Raw genomic sequence first — 16,445 nt, 5'->3', positions numbered from 1 at the left:
GAGTCGGCTCTCTGGAAGCTGATGGTAAGGGGGGTTGTGCACACCAGGAGCTCCAAATCGTCCCCACTCACTTCTCCAACCTCCTGAAGCATGGATGAAGGGAAGTGGGAGTGCTTTTAGTGGGGAAGTGGGGAAAGAGGAAGTGAAAGGAGGTCAGAGAAGCCCCTCCTTTTCCCACCCTGTGCCAGAATATAGGAAGCACACTCCCCCAGCACCCACAGACCTGTCTTTGCCTCTTGTCTGGAGAGCCAGACGGGCCCCACAGGAGCTGCTTCTTTGGAAGCCATTTTTTTTTTTTTTTTCCAACTGGGCTGGGGTAGGCCTACGACTCAACTGTGCCAAGCACCAGTAAGAGACACCCCCTAGAGTTAATGGCCCCTTCTCCAAGGGCACAGCTCACAACAATCCGGCATGGCTAAGGCAGGTCTGACATGGGAAGGTCCTTCCCGAGCCTCCTTCTGCAGCACTCAGAGGGAGCACCCAGTCCTTGAAGCAGCCATGCTCAGACCAGCAACCAGCAGCTCAGCCCATGTGGGGGCAGGCAGGAAACAGAGCTGCTTCAATGGTGTGGCCTGCGTCAGGATGAGTGGCTGTGACGAAGGAGCAGGCACTGTGTGGAAACCCAATTACTGCCTGCAAGGTGCCCCTCTGAGCTCCTGGGGAGAGCCAGACCAGAGACCAGCCAGGAGCCAGAGGGTGACAGCTCCCACTGCATCCAGGAGCAGATGGCAGCCCTGGGGAGACTGGCCTAGGACAGAGTGTGACATTCTAGGGGTCACTGGCAGGCATGTGGGGATGGGGGTAGAGAGCAGGCTGGCCCCAGGGCTCACCCTTCCTAGACTCATTGCCAGATCAATCTCCCTGAAAGGACAGCCCTCGGCACATCCCTCTCCTGCTCAGAACTCTCCAGTAGCTGCCCATCATGCACTGAATCGAGGCCAACGTCACCGCTCTGCATTCCAAGCCCTCCCTAGGCCGGCCCCAGGCTACCTCACAGACTCATCTCCTGCCAGTCCCTCTCCGAACCCTCTGCTCCAGCCAAATGGATTTGCTGTTCTGCAAACAAGCTCTTCAGTCAGTCCCCCACCCCCACGCCTTTGTTCACACCATTTCATCTCCCTGGAATGTCCTTCCCCCACAGGCCCCTCCTCTCCTTCATCTCCTGTCTAAGCCTGCCTACACTTAAAGCCCATTCAGACGCCATGTCTCTCTGATGCTTCCCTGCTCCCCAGCTAAAGCGACCCCACTTTTCTTGATGCCCACAGCCCTTTACCTGACCATTTACAAGACTCACTGCTTTCTATCTCTTTAATGCTGAAGTATGTCCACTACTTTACCCGCTGTCTGGCGGCTTCTCTGGAGCACAGGAACTTTGTGTTCCTAGTACCTAGCACATAGTAGGAGCTCAGAGAACATGCTGAGGGCACATATGGATTGGGAAAACACCAACCTCACTTAGCAAGAATGCAGGAGTGAAGCTGAGCTCTCAGCCTACAGCTTAGATGAGGACCACTGAGTTCTACCCAACTGTTGGACAGAGAGGTGAATCAACTCAGGATTCACCCAAAACAGTCATCTCCTGGGTTTGGCTGCCACTTGAGCCCTTGGCCAACTCCTGATGCCTCAGCTAAGGCTGGGGGATAGCATCTTCCCCACTCCTACCTAGCACTACCATCCTGCTGACTTGGGTGGGTTTCTTAAGCTTTCCTCTCTGGCCTGCCTAGTTGCAGCCAGACGATGGCACACCAGCTGGCCTGTCTGTCTGGGCAGAGCCGACGGATGCCAGACGGAGCAGAAATGGCTGTGGGCCCAGCTCTATCCATCTCTAGTCCTGGCCCTGGCTGGGGGATGGGGGGCGGGGTCTGCATGTCTGCTTGCCTGCTGGTGCTGCAGGCAGAAGGGCTGGGGGCCCTGATGGTCTCCAAAGATGAGGAGTTCTTTCGGATATGGTCTACTTCTTTATTACCAGCCACCATACCCTAGCGTGACCCATAGCCAGCTTTGGATTTCTGGGATATGGTTTGTACTCAGTCCAAAGGGTCTAAGAACACAGAAAGCAAGCCTTAGCGGGGGCCAAGGGACTGCAGAATATTTTAGACACATACCAACTGAATTCACCAAACCCCTCATTTCCACTTAGCAAGACTCCACTGCTCTTCAAAGTCCAGTTCTCCAACAGTTGGGACTAACAATCCTCAACTCCTACTTCCCCAGGGGCCACAGCACTTTATAATAATATGCCATGTAGGAACTAGCTTTGAACATGTTCCACATAACTGTGAGCTTCCTTAGTGCTTGATTGGCGCCTGCCCACCATTAGCCTGGAGGTGGGGAGGAGAGGCCAAGAAGCCCTTAGAGGCAGCAATATGTTCCTGCCACCTTCCCTGGATGCCTTGGCAACTTGGCTCCATCAGGCCTCTGCCTTTTGGTCCAGTTGCTTTGTCCCTCATCCTGACCCAGATCCCCTCTGCAGTGGCCACTCACCACTTGCGCTTCATGTAGGCTGCTGCTCGGTTTCCATAAAGCATGGCATTGTGAGGGGCCCTCTGCACAGCCTTGCTGTAAAGCTGAATGGCTTGGGTCCACTGCTGGCAGGCAAAAGCCTCATTGGCTTGCTGTTTCACACGCTCCAGGTATGGCGGTAGCTCTACTTGGGGGCTGCAGGGGAAACAGAGCCAAGTCAGAACAGTCAAAGAAGGTCAGAGCAGCCCCTCAGGAAGTCTGTAACACAGCCTGAGGGTCACCCAGGTTTTCTTGGCTCCTGGGATCTGACTGCTTTCTGGAAGAGGGGACCACTACCCTGGCCTGGGCTATTACCTATTACCGTGATAGGGAACAGACACCATTCCAAATACTCTCAGCCAGTGAAAAGAGGAAGGGCAGAAATGAAGCTGTACTTAAACTCCTGGGCATGGCAGTAGCTGACACCACCTGCCTCCATACTGAGCTGAACTTTATGACCACCCGAGTCCCTCCTATGGATCACTGTCTAAAGAATTCTATTTCTCTCAAGGCTAGGGAATTTGAGCGCCTCTGTATCCAAAGCCTAGCACAAGGCCTGGCAGAGAAAAGAGGCAAGGATATGCTATAGGATGGGGAATAATATAATGGGGAGGCCCATTTGTATGCAGCCCCTTTTTGGAGAGAGCTCAGTGCCAAGAGGCAGCTAGCCCCTGGGTCCTGACCCCAGTTACTGGTACCAACAGGCTAGAGCTACAGTCTGACTAGGACTAGTGTCCTGCCAGGCAGAGGGGCACTGGAAACACTAGCCACCCTCCAAGAAGCCTCTTTGCCTTGGTCCTTACTCTCTGGGATGCATGAGTGGGTGTGGGTCAGGAGGAAAATTTACAGGTTATGTCCCTCCCTCCAGTACATATAGTGTAACTGGGGCTTGGAGGGTTGGACAAGCCAGCTGGCCTCACCTGACATGTCCCCTACTCTCCGGCAGCCGGAAGCCATTGCTATGAAGGTGCAGGCCATTGGACACACCGTTGGATACACCGTTGGTGGACATCTTGCCATTCTGGACTTCTGGCAGGAGATAGTGAGAAAGTGACAGCAACAACTCAGGAAGAGGACCCATTTCTTCCTGGCAGCCCTCCAGCTTCCATCACAGGGTCTGATGGTTCCATCGTGGGACTACTCTGAGTAAGATCCATTCCCAGAAAGCAAGTTCTGACATAAAGAAAAGCCCGTGCGCCCTCTGCTGGCTGGTGAGAGACACAACTTCACTGTGGCATTACTCAGCTAGGGCTCCGGCTAGGGCTGGGGCTGGGGCTGGGGCTGGGGGTGGGAATGGAGGGAGGATGTACCTAAATCAACTGCAGGCCCCAGGAAGAAATCAATGAGAACACTGGGCCAGGATACAAAGGAGAGGAGAACTACTTCAGGTTCTCAAGAGCCAAGCCATGGAAGGAACCTGTCTTTCCAGAGGGAAGCAAAAAGGGCAGTGATGCAAAGCTCTTTAAGAGATCTCTGCTCTATTGTCATCTTCTTTCTTACTGCATAGGCAGGGTTATTTCAGAGATCTGCTCTTTTTGAGGATCACCGTCCAGAGTAAAGGGCAGGCTTCTCAGCAGGTGTAGCATGCACTCAAGCTCCCCTACACCGCCTCAGCAGAGATACCCTAAGGGAGAACTTACCCCCTGAGGAGTGGCATTTTCTAGGTAAGAGGAAGGTGTACGGCCGCTGCTTGTAAGTCAAGTCAAACAAATAGACCTAGAGTTGAGGGGACAAAAAAAGAGATGGAAGCTGTGAGGTAAAGATGTGGTTGAACCAGTAACCAGGACTGCTTCTCAAGAACCAGGGTCTTGGAACACAGTGAGTGTTGAGCATAGAACCATCAAGCTATACTAGAAGGTGTTTCCAGCAAACTTCAGGCCGGAAAATCTTCCTAGCTCTGGCATTCAGGGTGGGCTATCTGATCTACCCAAAGCCCTGCTTGAAATACTATGATTAATTAGAATCACATTTGGCTGGGCATGGTGGCATAGCCTCTAATCCCAGTGCTTTAGGAGGCTGAGGCAGGAGGGTGGTTTCTTGAGCCCAGGAGTTTGAGACCAGTCTGGCAACATGGTGAAACCCCATCTTTACAAAAAATACAAAAATTAGCCAGGTGTGGTGGCATGTGCCTGTGGTCCCAGCTACTCAGGAGGCTGAGGTGGGGGGATCATTTGAGCCTGGGATGTCGAGGCTGCAGTGACCCGAGATTGCACCACTGCACTCCAGCCTGTGTGACAGAGTGAGATCCTGCCTCAAAAAAAAAAAAAAAAAAAAAAAAAGAAGGGCAGGTGCGATGGCTCATGCCTGTAATCCCAGCACTTTGGGAGGGTGAGGTGTGCGGATCACCTGAGGTCAGGAGTTTGAGACTAGCCTGACCAACATGGTGAAACCCCATCTCTACTAAAAATGCAAAATTAGCCAGGTATGCTGGTGCATGCCTGTAATCCCAGCTACTTGGGAGGCTGAGGCAGGAGAATTGCTTAAATCCAGGAGGCAGAGGTTGCAGTGAGACAAGATTGCACTATTGCACTCCAGCCTGGGCAACAAGAGCAAAACTCCATCTCAAAAAAAAAAAAAAAAAAAAATCACGTGTCATATGTTTAAAAAGGTGAAGAAGTCCTCAAAGGTCACAAAGCCAAAGGTCTCATTTTACATTTACCCTGGCACTACTCCTGAGCCTTTCACGATTCCTTGGACAGGTGCAGGAGTGTCTGGCTTATCCTCACCTATTCTGCATCCCATTTCCTTTGTATATATTTGGGCCTTGCCTTGTAACATCATTAACTGTTTCATTTGTCATGTCTCCCATCAGCCTGGGGATGGATCATATTTCCCACTTGTCTCTCTTATATGGACAATAATGCTAGTCCTAGAGTAAGTGCTCAGTGTTGGTAGAGTAAATAAATGTATGCAAGGCTTACTAAATATCCTGAGAGCACACAAACAGAAGGTTTAGCAACCTGCCATTATCAAAGAACACTTCCCAAAGCTGGCCCTAACCCATAGCTTGCTCTGAGCTGCATGCTCTGAGCCCCAGGGATTTCCCCCTAGGAAAATAGCAGATGAGGAAACTGAGGCTCAGAAAAATAAAGAGATTTGCTCAAAGTCACAGTAAACAGCTGGTAAACAGCAGGCCAGCATTTGAACAGAAGTCTGCCAATTCCAAATTCCATATTCTTAACCAAAATACCATACTATCCTATTTCTATCTAGTTCCTTAAGAAAAAATTAAATAAAAAGACTGAGCTAGGACACCTCTCTGGGAACTCCAATGATGCCACATCACCACCACATTTCACTGTAACATCATTTACCATAAGGCTGTTGTGTCTTGCCTGCCTCAGCAGTGAACATAAGGTACACGCCCCTGGCTGCTGGGCATGGAATGATGATGGGGCAGAACCACCTTATGCTGTACATACCTGTTCCCCTCCCATGTTGACTAGCAGCTCTGTGCCATTGGGGCTGAAGGTCACATAGGTGGCAACCAGCACTCTCAAACGGTTGTTATAGTCAGGAAGCTTCACTGGCAGGTGACCTGCAGGGAATAGCCCAGTCATACTAGGGTCCCAGTCCTCTTCAAAGGGGCATGAGATTGTGTGAAGTCAGTCATAGCAAAAATGATACCAATCAACTTTAGCATAAAAGCAGCTACAAGTGTTGAGCCCTTACTATATGCACTGGGCCAGCTGCTTTATATATTTAATCTCATTTAGTCATTATAATCCCATTTTACTAAACCTTAATGAGTTTCTTTTCTGTAATTTGCTGAAGGTGACATAGCTTGTCCATGGCAGAGTTGGGATTAAAACTCAGGTCTGTCTGACTCTAAAACTCTTCTTCTTGACCACCATGCCATGCTGTCTCCCTGGACTGTCCCCAAAAGAGTCAGCATCTAGCCAACTATTTGGGGCCAGAGCTGTGCTGAGCACTACCTGCTACGTAATATTGTGCTGCACCATCCGGAAGCGGTTTCTGCCGGTCACAGAAGGTGTGCACACCCGCTGAAGGGCTCTGCTTCATGCTCTTTCTGGTAGGAAGGAAAATCATATAGGTTAAAGTCACAGCACTGCCCCTGGCTAGACCAGACCACACTCACTAAAAGAAAACTTACATTTGTATCTGAGAGATACATGAGGTATTTTTCTTCCTTACCTAAGCAACCCCAAAGGCCCACCAACTAGACAATTACAGACACATACGTTACAGTGCTTTACCAAGTAGGTCTTATAAGCTGTCTGGGTCTTCATGACCACCTTATCTTTCCCATTTTACAAACAAGCAAGCTAAGGTTCAAGAACCGCTCCAAGCCATGCAGTGCGTGAGGGGAAGCAGTGGTCACCAAGCCCATGAATGAAAATAAGCAGGCCAGACATTCCTGTATCCATCCCAAGAATCATGGAAAGCCTGGGCAACAGGCTCGAGAGGCAACTCAGGTCTGGGAGTGCTGTGGGGGTTCTGAGTATTATAAGAACAAGCAGGAAATATTATATACAGTGATTTCTTTCAGAAAGACACTATAAGAGATTTGTATAAGAAATTATAAGAATAAATAAATATAAGGAAATTATAAGGAATTTATATAAGAAATTATATAAGAGATTATGGGTAATTTATACTTTTCATATTTTCCAACATAAGCAAGGATTAAGTTTTTAAAAAATCACAAAATTGAACAAAGTCCATTTCATAAAGAAGAAGGGGCCAGGCTGGGTGTGGTGGGTGACGTCTGTAATCCCAACACTTTGGGAGGCTGAGGCGGGCAGATCACCTCAGGTCAGGAGTTGAAGACTAGCCTGGCCAACATGGTGAAACCCTGTCTCTACTAATAATACAAAAATTATCCGGGTATGGTGGCAGGTGCCTGTAATCCCAGCTACTCAGGAGGCTGAAGCAGGACAACAGTTTGAACCCAGGAGGCAGAGGTTGCAGTGAGCTGAGATTATGCCACTGCGCTCCAACATGGGTAACAGAGCAAGACTGTGTCTCAAAAAAATAAAAAATAATAAATAAATAAATAAAAGAAAGCGTCAGGCACAGTGGCTCATACTTGTAGTCCCAGCACTTTGGGAGGTTGAGGTAGGAAGATTGCCTTAGCTCACGAGTTTGAGACCAGCCTGGGCAACATGGAAAGACCCCGCCTCTATAAAAAAATTAAAAAATTAGCCAAGTGGGGTGGCGTTGTGACTGTAGTCTCAGCTACTAGAGAGGCTGAGGTGGGAGGATCGCTTGAGCCTGGGAGGTCGAGGCTGCAGTGAGCTGTGATAGAAGAAGAGGGCATGGCAATGGCAGTGAGGGAAAGGGGCAGCAGGTTCTCCAGGGACTTACCCATAGGAGACAGGAGGCTGAACTATTCATACCTGTGGTTATGGATCATGCGGATGTCATAGAGCCTCACGAAGGGCCCGCTGGCCCCAACTGCCAGGCAGTTGTTGTCCTGGGGGTTGACGGTGAGGCACTTGGCCTCCACCAGCTGGCCACAGTACTCTGTCAGGTCAATCAGCACCTCCGAGTGTTTGCTGTTCTCTCGAAGGTCATACTGGCTGTGAGAGAGGACAGAGTTAGGGAATTGGGGCTTGGGGTCCTTGTGTGGAAGGCAGGGGAAAAGACAAGTTCTTGTTATGCAGAGGATTGGGAGGGACTTTGGACCTGTTTCTAAATAAGAATGTCAAAAACAATTCCCATTTCTTGAGTGCCCACCGTGTGCCAGGTACCTGTAGTAGGCTTCTCACACATTCTATTTTATTCCACTAAAACTCCTAAGGTGGACACTACTGTACATATTCTACAGATGTCAGTATTATTGCTACTATTATACTACTACTGATTACCAATACTTAGTGAAAATGTGCTTTATGTCCAGTATTGCCCCTTAATTAAATCCTAACGTCATCCCTAGGTACCATTAGAATACTGAGGTTCAAAGATGTTGAATAACCTGACTGAGATGATACTGCTAGTAAGTGCAGAGCTGGGGAAGCTTTCTAAGATGGCATCTTAAACACTCTGCTCCACTCCTACCTAATCTAGTTTCTTTCATGAAACAAGGTATGGAGGTGACAGAAAAGAGAATCTGCAGATCATCTAAGAGCTATCTAGATATACCATGGGCCAAGGCAAGCCTAAAAGTCTCATCTATGCAGTAAAGGTAATGCCAAAAAGGCTACCAAACAGCAGCAAACTCCCACTGCTCCAGATGGGGAAACTTTCTGCTGCCAATACACAGGTATCCTCAGAGTGGTGGGTAGTGGGGACATCACCCATATGCTCACCCCTCTTGCCTGGACATCTGTTACCACCTCTTTGCTGTTCACCTTGTCTTTCTAAGCCATCTTCACCAGGTTGCTCTTCCTAAAATATTATTTTACATCACTCTCCTGCTCAAAAAATTGCAGAGATTCCTCAATACTTTTAGCACAAGTTTACTTTCACCAAACTCCTCAGTCTGGTTTTCAAGACTCAATTTCACATCTCTCTCCAACCTTATTCCTCAGTTTTCTAAATGTGGGTCAATTATAACTACAGAATTCTTTATCCTGCACATGCCATGTTTATTTCTGCCTTTGCAAACTCTGCTCAAGCTGGGGAATACACTCTGCTTTTCCTTGCCCATCCAAATCCTGTCTGTTCTGGAAGGCCCAGCTTATGTTCACCTTCTGCTAGGACACCTTCTCTGACTGTGCCTATGCCTAAACACTTAGGATCCTACCCAATGTGCTAGACGCTCAGCTTCTACCAGCTGGCCCTGGCAAAATCTGGTCAGCCAAGGTCAACAAGTGCTACACAGAGCTGGACCTGCCACTGACCAAGTGCATTCTGTCTTCTGAGGTTCAGGGATGCAGTGACTTATCCCAGTCAAATACTGAGTGAGAGAGCTAGGATTTGACCCCAGGTCTGTCAGACTTTATTGCCTTGTTCTTGACTATGTTATAATTTATATATGAGTTAGATATTCCTCATTTGTAAAAGGAAAGAGGGCACAAAGTCCTACAGGAACTCAAGGGAGACAGATTAAAGCAGGCTGGGGAGGTAAGGAAGAAGTTCTAAGGTCATATCTGAAGAAAGGAGTTAAAGAAGGGCAACAACACCATTTTAGAATGAAGGGAAGTAGAGGCAAATGTGTAACAATGTAGGGCACTGGAAAAGGGGTCAGTCCATTTTACCATTTCCAGCTGGCTTGCCCCCTCCCAGGTATATGGCCACTGACCAACTGTTCAAGAGAAATGTATGAAGCAGCTCTGTGTGCCAGGCACTGTGCTGGGCTCTAGGGACACAACCAAGAACAAGACAGACATGGAGTTGCTCTAAGAGAGTTTACTTTTCTATTTAGTGAGGATACAGACAAAAAAGTAAACCAATAAGTAAAAATTAAAATAAGGCCAGGTGTGGTGGCTCACACCAGTAATCCTAGCACTGTAGGAGGCTGAGGTGGGAGGATCACTTGAGTCCAGGAGTTCCAGACCAGCCTGGGCAACACAGAGAAACCCCATCTCTACAAAAAAAAAAAAAAAATTAGCCAAGCATGGTGGAACGTGTCTGTAGTCCCAGATATTCAGGAGGTGGAGGTGGGAGAATCACCTGAGCCCAGGAAGACAAGGCTGCAGTGAGCCATGATCACGCCACTGCACTCCAACCTCGGCAATAGAATGGAGTGAGACCCTGTCTCAAAAAATAAATTAATTAATAAAAATAAAGTAACTACAGGTGGCAATTAGAGTTATAGAGGATATAATTAGTGTGTTAAAACAAGCAATAATGTCTGTCTACTTTAGACAGGATGGTCAGAGAAGGTGCTTCTGAAGAGGTAACTCAAGCTGATCTCCTTAGGATAAGAAAGAGTCGGATATGGGAAGAGCTGGGGACAGAGAATCTCAAAGTAAAGCGTAATGTGAATGCCCAGAGGCAGAAGAGACCGTGGACACCTGAGGTGGTGAGAAAAGGCTTGTGGGCCTAGAGGTAGTACAAGTGAGGGCAAAGGAGGAGGAAGGTGAAAGCAGAGTAAGCAAATGTTCCCAATGGAGTTAGTACACAGACAACTGCCCTGGGCAGACAAAGGAGGTTGGACCTCTGCTAGAGGGAAAGAGCTAGGCCTGTAGAAGGAAACACTATAGGATGATGGGATGGGGGAGCAACAGGCCCCACTAGATGCCCAAGACTCTTACCGGATAAGCCCATCCTCAGCAGCACTCCAGAACGTGTTGGGCCACATGGGCGCTGTGGCGATGCGCTTCACCCGGTTTGTATGATCTCCGAACATGTGGATGGTCTCCTTTACCGTCAGGTCGTGCACATGCACCTTAGAGTCGGCTGCCCCCGTGATTAAGATGCGATCCCCAGCGTGAGGCAGGAACTATTCAGGAGAAATGGAGGAAGGGGTGGGTGGTGAGAGTAGAAATGGCTACAGAAGGAGGCTAGCCTGGATGTCTGCACCCTTTTCTCTCTCCATGTCAGATAAGAGAATGAGCCCATTCAGGCTGGGCGTGGTGGTTCATTCCTGTAATCCCAGCTGCCCAACAGGCTGAGGCAGGAAAATCTCTTGAACCCAGGAGGCAGAGGCTGCAGTGAGCCGAGATTGTGCCACTGCACTCCAGCCTGGGCGACAGAGGGAGACTGTCTCAAAAAAAAACACACACACACACACAAAAACAAAACAAAACAAAACAAAACCCTTGAGGTTCAGCACTAATATGCAGCAGGATTGTGTTCAAGCCGAAGTGTGTCTGACTCCCATATGCCCTACCTGCTTCATGATGACTACTTAGTAACCTAGAGATTGAGTAATAAATTAGTCCTGAAGTGAAAAAGACTTTCAGTGTTTTAAGGGTGTTTTGTTGTTGTTGTTGGTTTTTGCTTTTTAAGACAGAGTCTCGCTCTGTTGCCCAGGCTGGAGTGCAGTGGTGCAATCTCGGCTCACTGCAACTTCCACCTCCCGGGTTCAAGCGATTCTCCTGTCTCAGCCTCCTGAGTAGCTGGGATTACAGGCATGCACCACTACATCCAGCAAATTTTTGTATTTTTAGTAGAGACAGGGTTTCACCATGTTGGCCAGGCTGGTCTTGAAGTCCTGACCTCAGGTGATCCACCTGCCTTGGCCTCCCAAAGTGCTGGGATTGCACACATAAGCCAGCATGCCTGGCTGGGAATGAGTGTTTTAAATTAGTTTGACTGTTTCTGAAAAACAATCTGGCAATAGTAACAAAGATTAAAAACAATTTCCATCTTTTGACTCAAAACTTCCACTTCTAAGAAATAATCCAAAAAGAAAAAAGGCACCTGGTCAGAAATGCTTGGATGCTTTTTGGAATAGCAAATATTGGAAAGAGCTCAAATGCTGGACCATAAGGAAGGGCTGAGCATCTAGAGGATACATCTCTGTGCAGTATTTATTTAAAAAAAAAAAAAAAGGCCGGGCGCGGTGGCTCAAGCCTGTAATCCCAGCACTTTGGGAGGCCGAGACGGGCGGATCACGAGGTCAGGAGATCGAGACTATCCTGGCTAACATGGTGAAACCCCGTCTCTATTAAGAAATACAAAAAAAACCAGCCGGGCGAGGTGGCGGGCGCCTGTAGTCCCAGCTACTCGGGAGGCTGAGGCCGGAGAATGGCGTGAACCTGGGAGGCGGAGCTTGCAGTGAGCTGAGATCCGGCCACTGCACTCCAGCCTGGGTAACAGAGCAAGACTCCGTCTCAAAAAAAAAAAAAAAAAAAAAAAATAGGCCGGGTGCAGTGGCTCACACCTGTAATCCCAACACTTTGGGAGGCCGAGGTGGGCAGATCACCTGAGGTCAGGAGTTTGAGACCACCCTGGCCAACATGGTGAAACCCTGTCTCTACTACAAAAAAAATTAGCTGGGTGTGGTGGTGTGCACCTGTAATCCCAGCTGCTTGGAATGTTGAAGCAGGAGAATTGCTTGAACCCGGGAGGTGGAGGTTGCAGTGAGCTGACATGGCATCACTCACTCCAGCATGGGTGACAGAGCAAACAAGACTCTGTCTCAAAAAAAAAAAAAAAAAAACCACACAAACCACCATCCTGATAAAGGCAAGAACAAAATGCTCCAGATGACATCTGATAAGAAAAAAACAGCTGTAACCATAGCTTCAAATAATGAAAAAAGAAAGTATGCAGTTCTCGGCTGGGCACTGTGGCTCACACCTGTAATCCCAGCACTCTGGGAGGCTGAGGCAGGTTGGATCACCTGAGGTCGGGAATTCGAGACCAGCCTTACCAACATGGAGAAACCCTGTCTCTACTAAAAATACAAAATAATTAGCCGGGTGTGGTGGCGTATGCCTGTAGTCCCAGCTACTCAGGAGGCTGAGGCAGGAGAATCACTTGAACCCGGGAGTCGGAGGTTGCAGTGAGATGAGATCCTGCCACTGCACTCCAGCCTGGGCGACAGAGCAAGACTCTGTCTCCAAAAAAACAAAAAAACAAACAAAACAAAACAAAACAAAAAACAACAACAACCAGAAAGTATGTAGTTCTATCACATAACTTTGAGAATGAAAAATATTTGGGAGTGGTGTTGAATTCTCGTGTAAGTTCAAAAAATTGAAATATCTTTTTTTTTAATTGAAAAGTTGCTCCCTACCCACAAGGCTGAGTGGTAGTATTGGGGGAGGGGCAATGTCCTACACTGAAACAGCTGATGTCCCACTTGACTTTAAATGTTCACAAAGAGCAACAATTCACTCTTTCCACATAGGCTTCTCTAAGGGCTCATTAGAACAAGGTCTAGCTGGGCACTGTGGCTCATGCCTGTAATCCCAACACTTTGGGAGGCTGAGGCAGGTGGATAACCTGAGATCAGGAGTTCGAAATCGGCCTGGTGAAACCCTGTCTCTACTAAAAATACAAAAATTTGCCAGGCGTGGTGGGGCACACCTGTAATCCCAGCTACTCAGGAGGCTGAGGCACAAGAATCGCTTGAACCCGGAGTTGGAGGTTGCAGTGAGGCAAGATTGTGCCATTGCACTCCAGCCTGGGCGACATTCAGAGTGAGACTCAGCCTCAAAAAAAAAAAAAAGAAAAGAAAAGAAAAAAAAAGAACAAGGTCTAGATGAAATAGACATGATTTAATCATTTTTTAGGGACAACCAGCAGTCTTTAATCCTGTCTAGAGAAGGCATACACTCAATGCACATAAGAAATAAACTGGGGCGCTCTTGTCATGATCTTGTGGCTACTGCCACACGCATCGCATACCATAGTTACCACCAGGGGGAGCGCATGAGTTAAATACATACAAATTTGCAGTGTTTCCACTACCTAAAGAAAGAAGAATCCTCTTTGGTTTTTTTTGTTTGTTTGTTTGTTTTTAATGGAAGAGGAGGCTGAGAGTCTGCGTGTAAGTGCCTTTCCCAAGGTCTTACCGTTAGGGAGTATCAAGACCATTGGAAATTCTGGTATTAGAACTTAATGTCTTATCCTCTGATGCTAAACTAATGGCTTAGGTCCCCTTCCCCAGGCCTGACTGTACAGACTAAAATTGGACCTAAACTCTTTGCAGGGGCAGAAAGCAGTTTCCGTTAGTCATGTAAGAAGTAAATTATCACTGTTCTGTCTCTAAAGGTGAGAATCACAGCTTGAGAAAAAAAAAAAAAAGGTTTAGGAAAACAAGTAGGTTAGGAGCTATTGTCTTATTCAGGTATCTTGTAATTCCTCTTGATATTAATTAGGAAAATATTTCTTAGAATAGTGAGACTTGGCCGGGCGCGGTGGCTCAAGCCTGTAATCCCAGCACTTTGGGAGGCCGAGACAGGTGGATCACGAGGTCAGGAGATCGAGACCATCCTGGCTAACACGGTGAAACCCCATCTCTACTAAAAAATACAAAAAACTAGCCGGGCGAGGTGGCGGGCGCCTGTAGTCCCAGCTACTCGGGAGGCTAAGGCAGGAGAATGGCGTGAACCCGGGAGGCGGAGCTTGCAGTGAGCCGAGATCCGGCCACTGCACTCCAGCCTGGGCGACAGAGCGAGACTCCGTCTCAAAAAAAAAAAAAAAAAAAAAGAATAGTGAGACTTTCTGAAGGAGAACTTCATTCTCACATCTATCCATTTTAGAATCTCAGAGCTGGAAAGGCCCTTCCTTGCAGGCCATTTCCTCCAACTTTAAACCTTGGAGATAAAGCACCTGGCAAGTGGACAAGTGCAGGGATAGGACATTTACTCATCTCCTCCAGGGGCCCATTCTACATTTTTCAAAGAGCTCTAAGCATTAGACAGTTCTTCCTTTCCTCAGGCCCACATTTAATTCTGTAGACTTATAGTCACTAGTCCTAGGTCTGTTTTCCGCAACAAAAAAACCCGTCTCATGTCATTTCCAGGGCTTCAAAAGAGCTTCAAAGGTTTGAAGACTCTTGTAAGTCCCCTTCTCACCTCTCCTTAGCTCAACTGTCCTCCTCCAACAAATCAAAATATTCATTTCCTATGAAGAGGTAGAACAGATAAAAGCACTGGGCACAGACTTTATTTTTATCAATTATCTCATTGAACTGTCACATCAACCCTGTAGACTGGTATTTCCTTTTTAAAAAATTCATTTGTTTACAAATCTGGGAGATTTTCCTTCGCTGCTTCCTTTTTCACAGATGAGCAAACAGGCTCAGACAGGTCAGGTGATTTTCCCGGTTCACACAATGCCCAAGAAGCAGATAAGGGAGTCAAACCCAGGTATGCCTGCTCTCTAAGTTCATGTTCAGAACTATTCCCCCACCACTACCATTCACATAAAGATAAATTCATCTAGAATTGGCCTCTTAGCTCTAAAAGAGGAAGAAGAACACGGAAGAGAAATGAGGTTTTAGGAATCACCAACAGATACTTAAGGTTGTCTGTGACCCTAGGCGGTATATGGGACATACACATACCAACATGGCGTGGCTACAGCCCAGCCCAGTCACTCTTGTGCTTGCTCTGTGGCTTGTCCTGCTCACCTTGACAGAGAAGATATTTGCAGTGTGTCCCGTGTGCATGGACAGCAGCTTCTTGTGGTGCAGCGGGTCCCACACAATCGTGTGCTGGTCGTCGGAACCAGAGGCCAGCAAGCTGAAAGCAGAGTGAGGGATTGTAACCTCTCCTCTAATTTCTAGGCTCCCTTTCCCCATCCCATTTTCTAGGCTACAGAACTTGAAGAACAGTAAATGTCACAGAATTTAAGGATGCCTTGTAAACAGCTGCTTCTCTTCTTTGTCCTGAGAAATTTCCATTATTCTTTTTTTTTTGAGATGGAGTCTCACTCTGTCGCCCAGGCTGAAGTGCAGTGGTGCGATCTCCACTCACTGCAAGTTCCGCCCCCCAGGTTCATGCCATTCTCCTGCCTCAGTCTCCCGTGTAGCTGGGACTACAGGAGCCCACCACCGCGCCCGGCTAATTTTTTGTATTTTTAGTAGAGACGAGGTTTCACAGTGTTAGCCAGGATGGTCTCGATCTCCTGACCTCAAGATCCGCCCATCTTGGCCTCCCACAGTGCTGGGTTTACAGGTGTGAGCCACCGTGCCGGGCCAATTTCCATTATTCTTAAACACATTGGCTTATTAAAAAGACAGGGTTTTGGGCTGGGTGCGGTGGTTCATGCCTGTAATCCTAGCACTTTGGGAGGCTGAGGCGGGTGGATTGCCTGAGCTCAGGAGTTTGAGACCAGCCTGGGCAACATGGCAAAACCTTGTCTCTACTAAAAATACAAAAAATTAGCCAAGAATGGTGGCACGTGCCTGTAGTCCCAGTTACTTGGGAGGTTGATTAAGGAGAATCGCTTGAGCCTGAAAGGCGGAGGTTGCAGTGAGCCAAGATCACGCCACTGGACTCCAGCCTGGGTGACAGAGCGAGACTCTGTCTCTAAAACAAAACAAAACAAAACAGGGTTTGGATGGTCATCCAACTTTCCATCTATCTGAGATTGTTTAATTGTGTTGAAAATTATGGGCTAAACTGAAGAACAGC

At 47.9% G+C, this 16,445-nt stretch overlaps 1 protein-coding gene across 3 annotated transcripts in view; it reads right to left on the bottom strand.

Annotated features, from left to right (window-relative positions):
• Positions 1-16,445, bottom strand: part of WDTC1 (WD and tetratricopeptide repeats 1) — a 79,068-nt gene that overhangs the window by 8,241 nt on the left and 54,382 nt on the right. For 2 of the 3 annotated variants that reach the window (XM_025396450.1, XM_025396457.1), the window contains 8 exons: positions 15,440-15,551; positions 10,665-10,852; positions 7,863-8,045; positions 6,438-6,532; positions 5,925-6,040; positions 4,143-4,218; positions 3,423-3,531; positions 2,485-2,658 (listed from right to left, as the gene is read on the bottom strand). In XM_025396450.1, coding sequence (XP_025252235.1) covers positions 2,485-2,658; positions 3,423-3,531; positions 4,143-4,218; positions 5,925-6,040; positions 6,438-6,532; positions 7,863-8,045; positions 10,665-10,852; positions 15,440-15,551 — 1,053 coding nt within the window. The remainder of the gene's footprint in view (positions 1-2,484; positions 2,659-3,422; positions 3,532-4,142; positions 4,219-5,924; positions 6,041-6,437; positions 6,533-7,862; positions 8,046-10,664; positions 10,853-15,439; positions 15,552-16,445) is intronic. The other variant, XM_025396465.1, reaches the window with a different exon arrangement.

The sequence above is a fragment of the Theropithecus gelada genome, chromosome 1, assembly GCF_003255815.1.
Source record: "Theropithecus gelada isolate Dixy chromosome 1, Tgel_1.0, whole genome shotgun sequence".
Taxonomy (NCBI): domain Eukaryota; kingdom Metazoa; phylum Chordata; class Mammalia; order Primates; family Cercopithecidae; genus Theropithecus; species Theropithecus gelada.
This window is presented reverse-complemented; position numbering and strand designations above follow the sequence as displayed.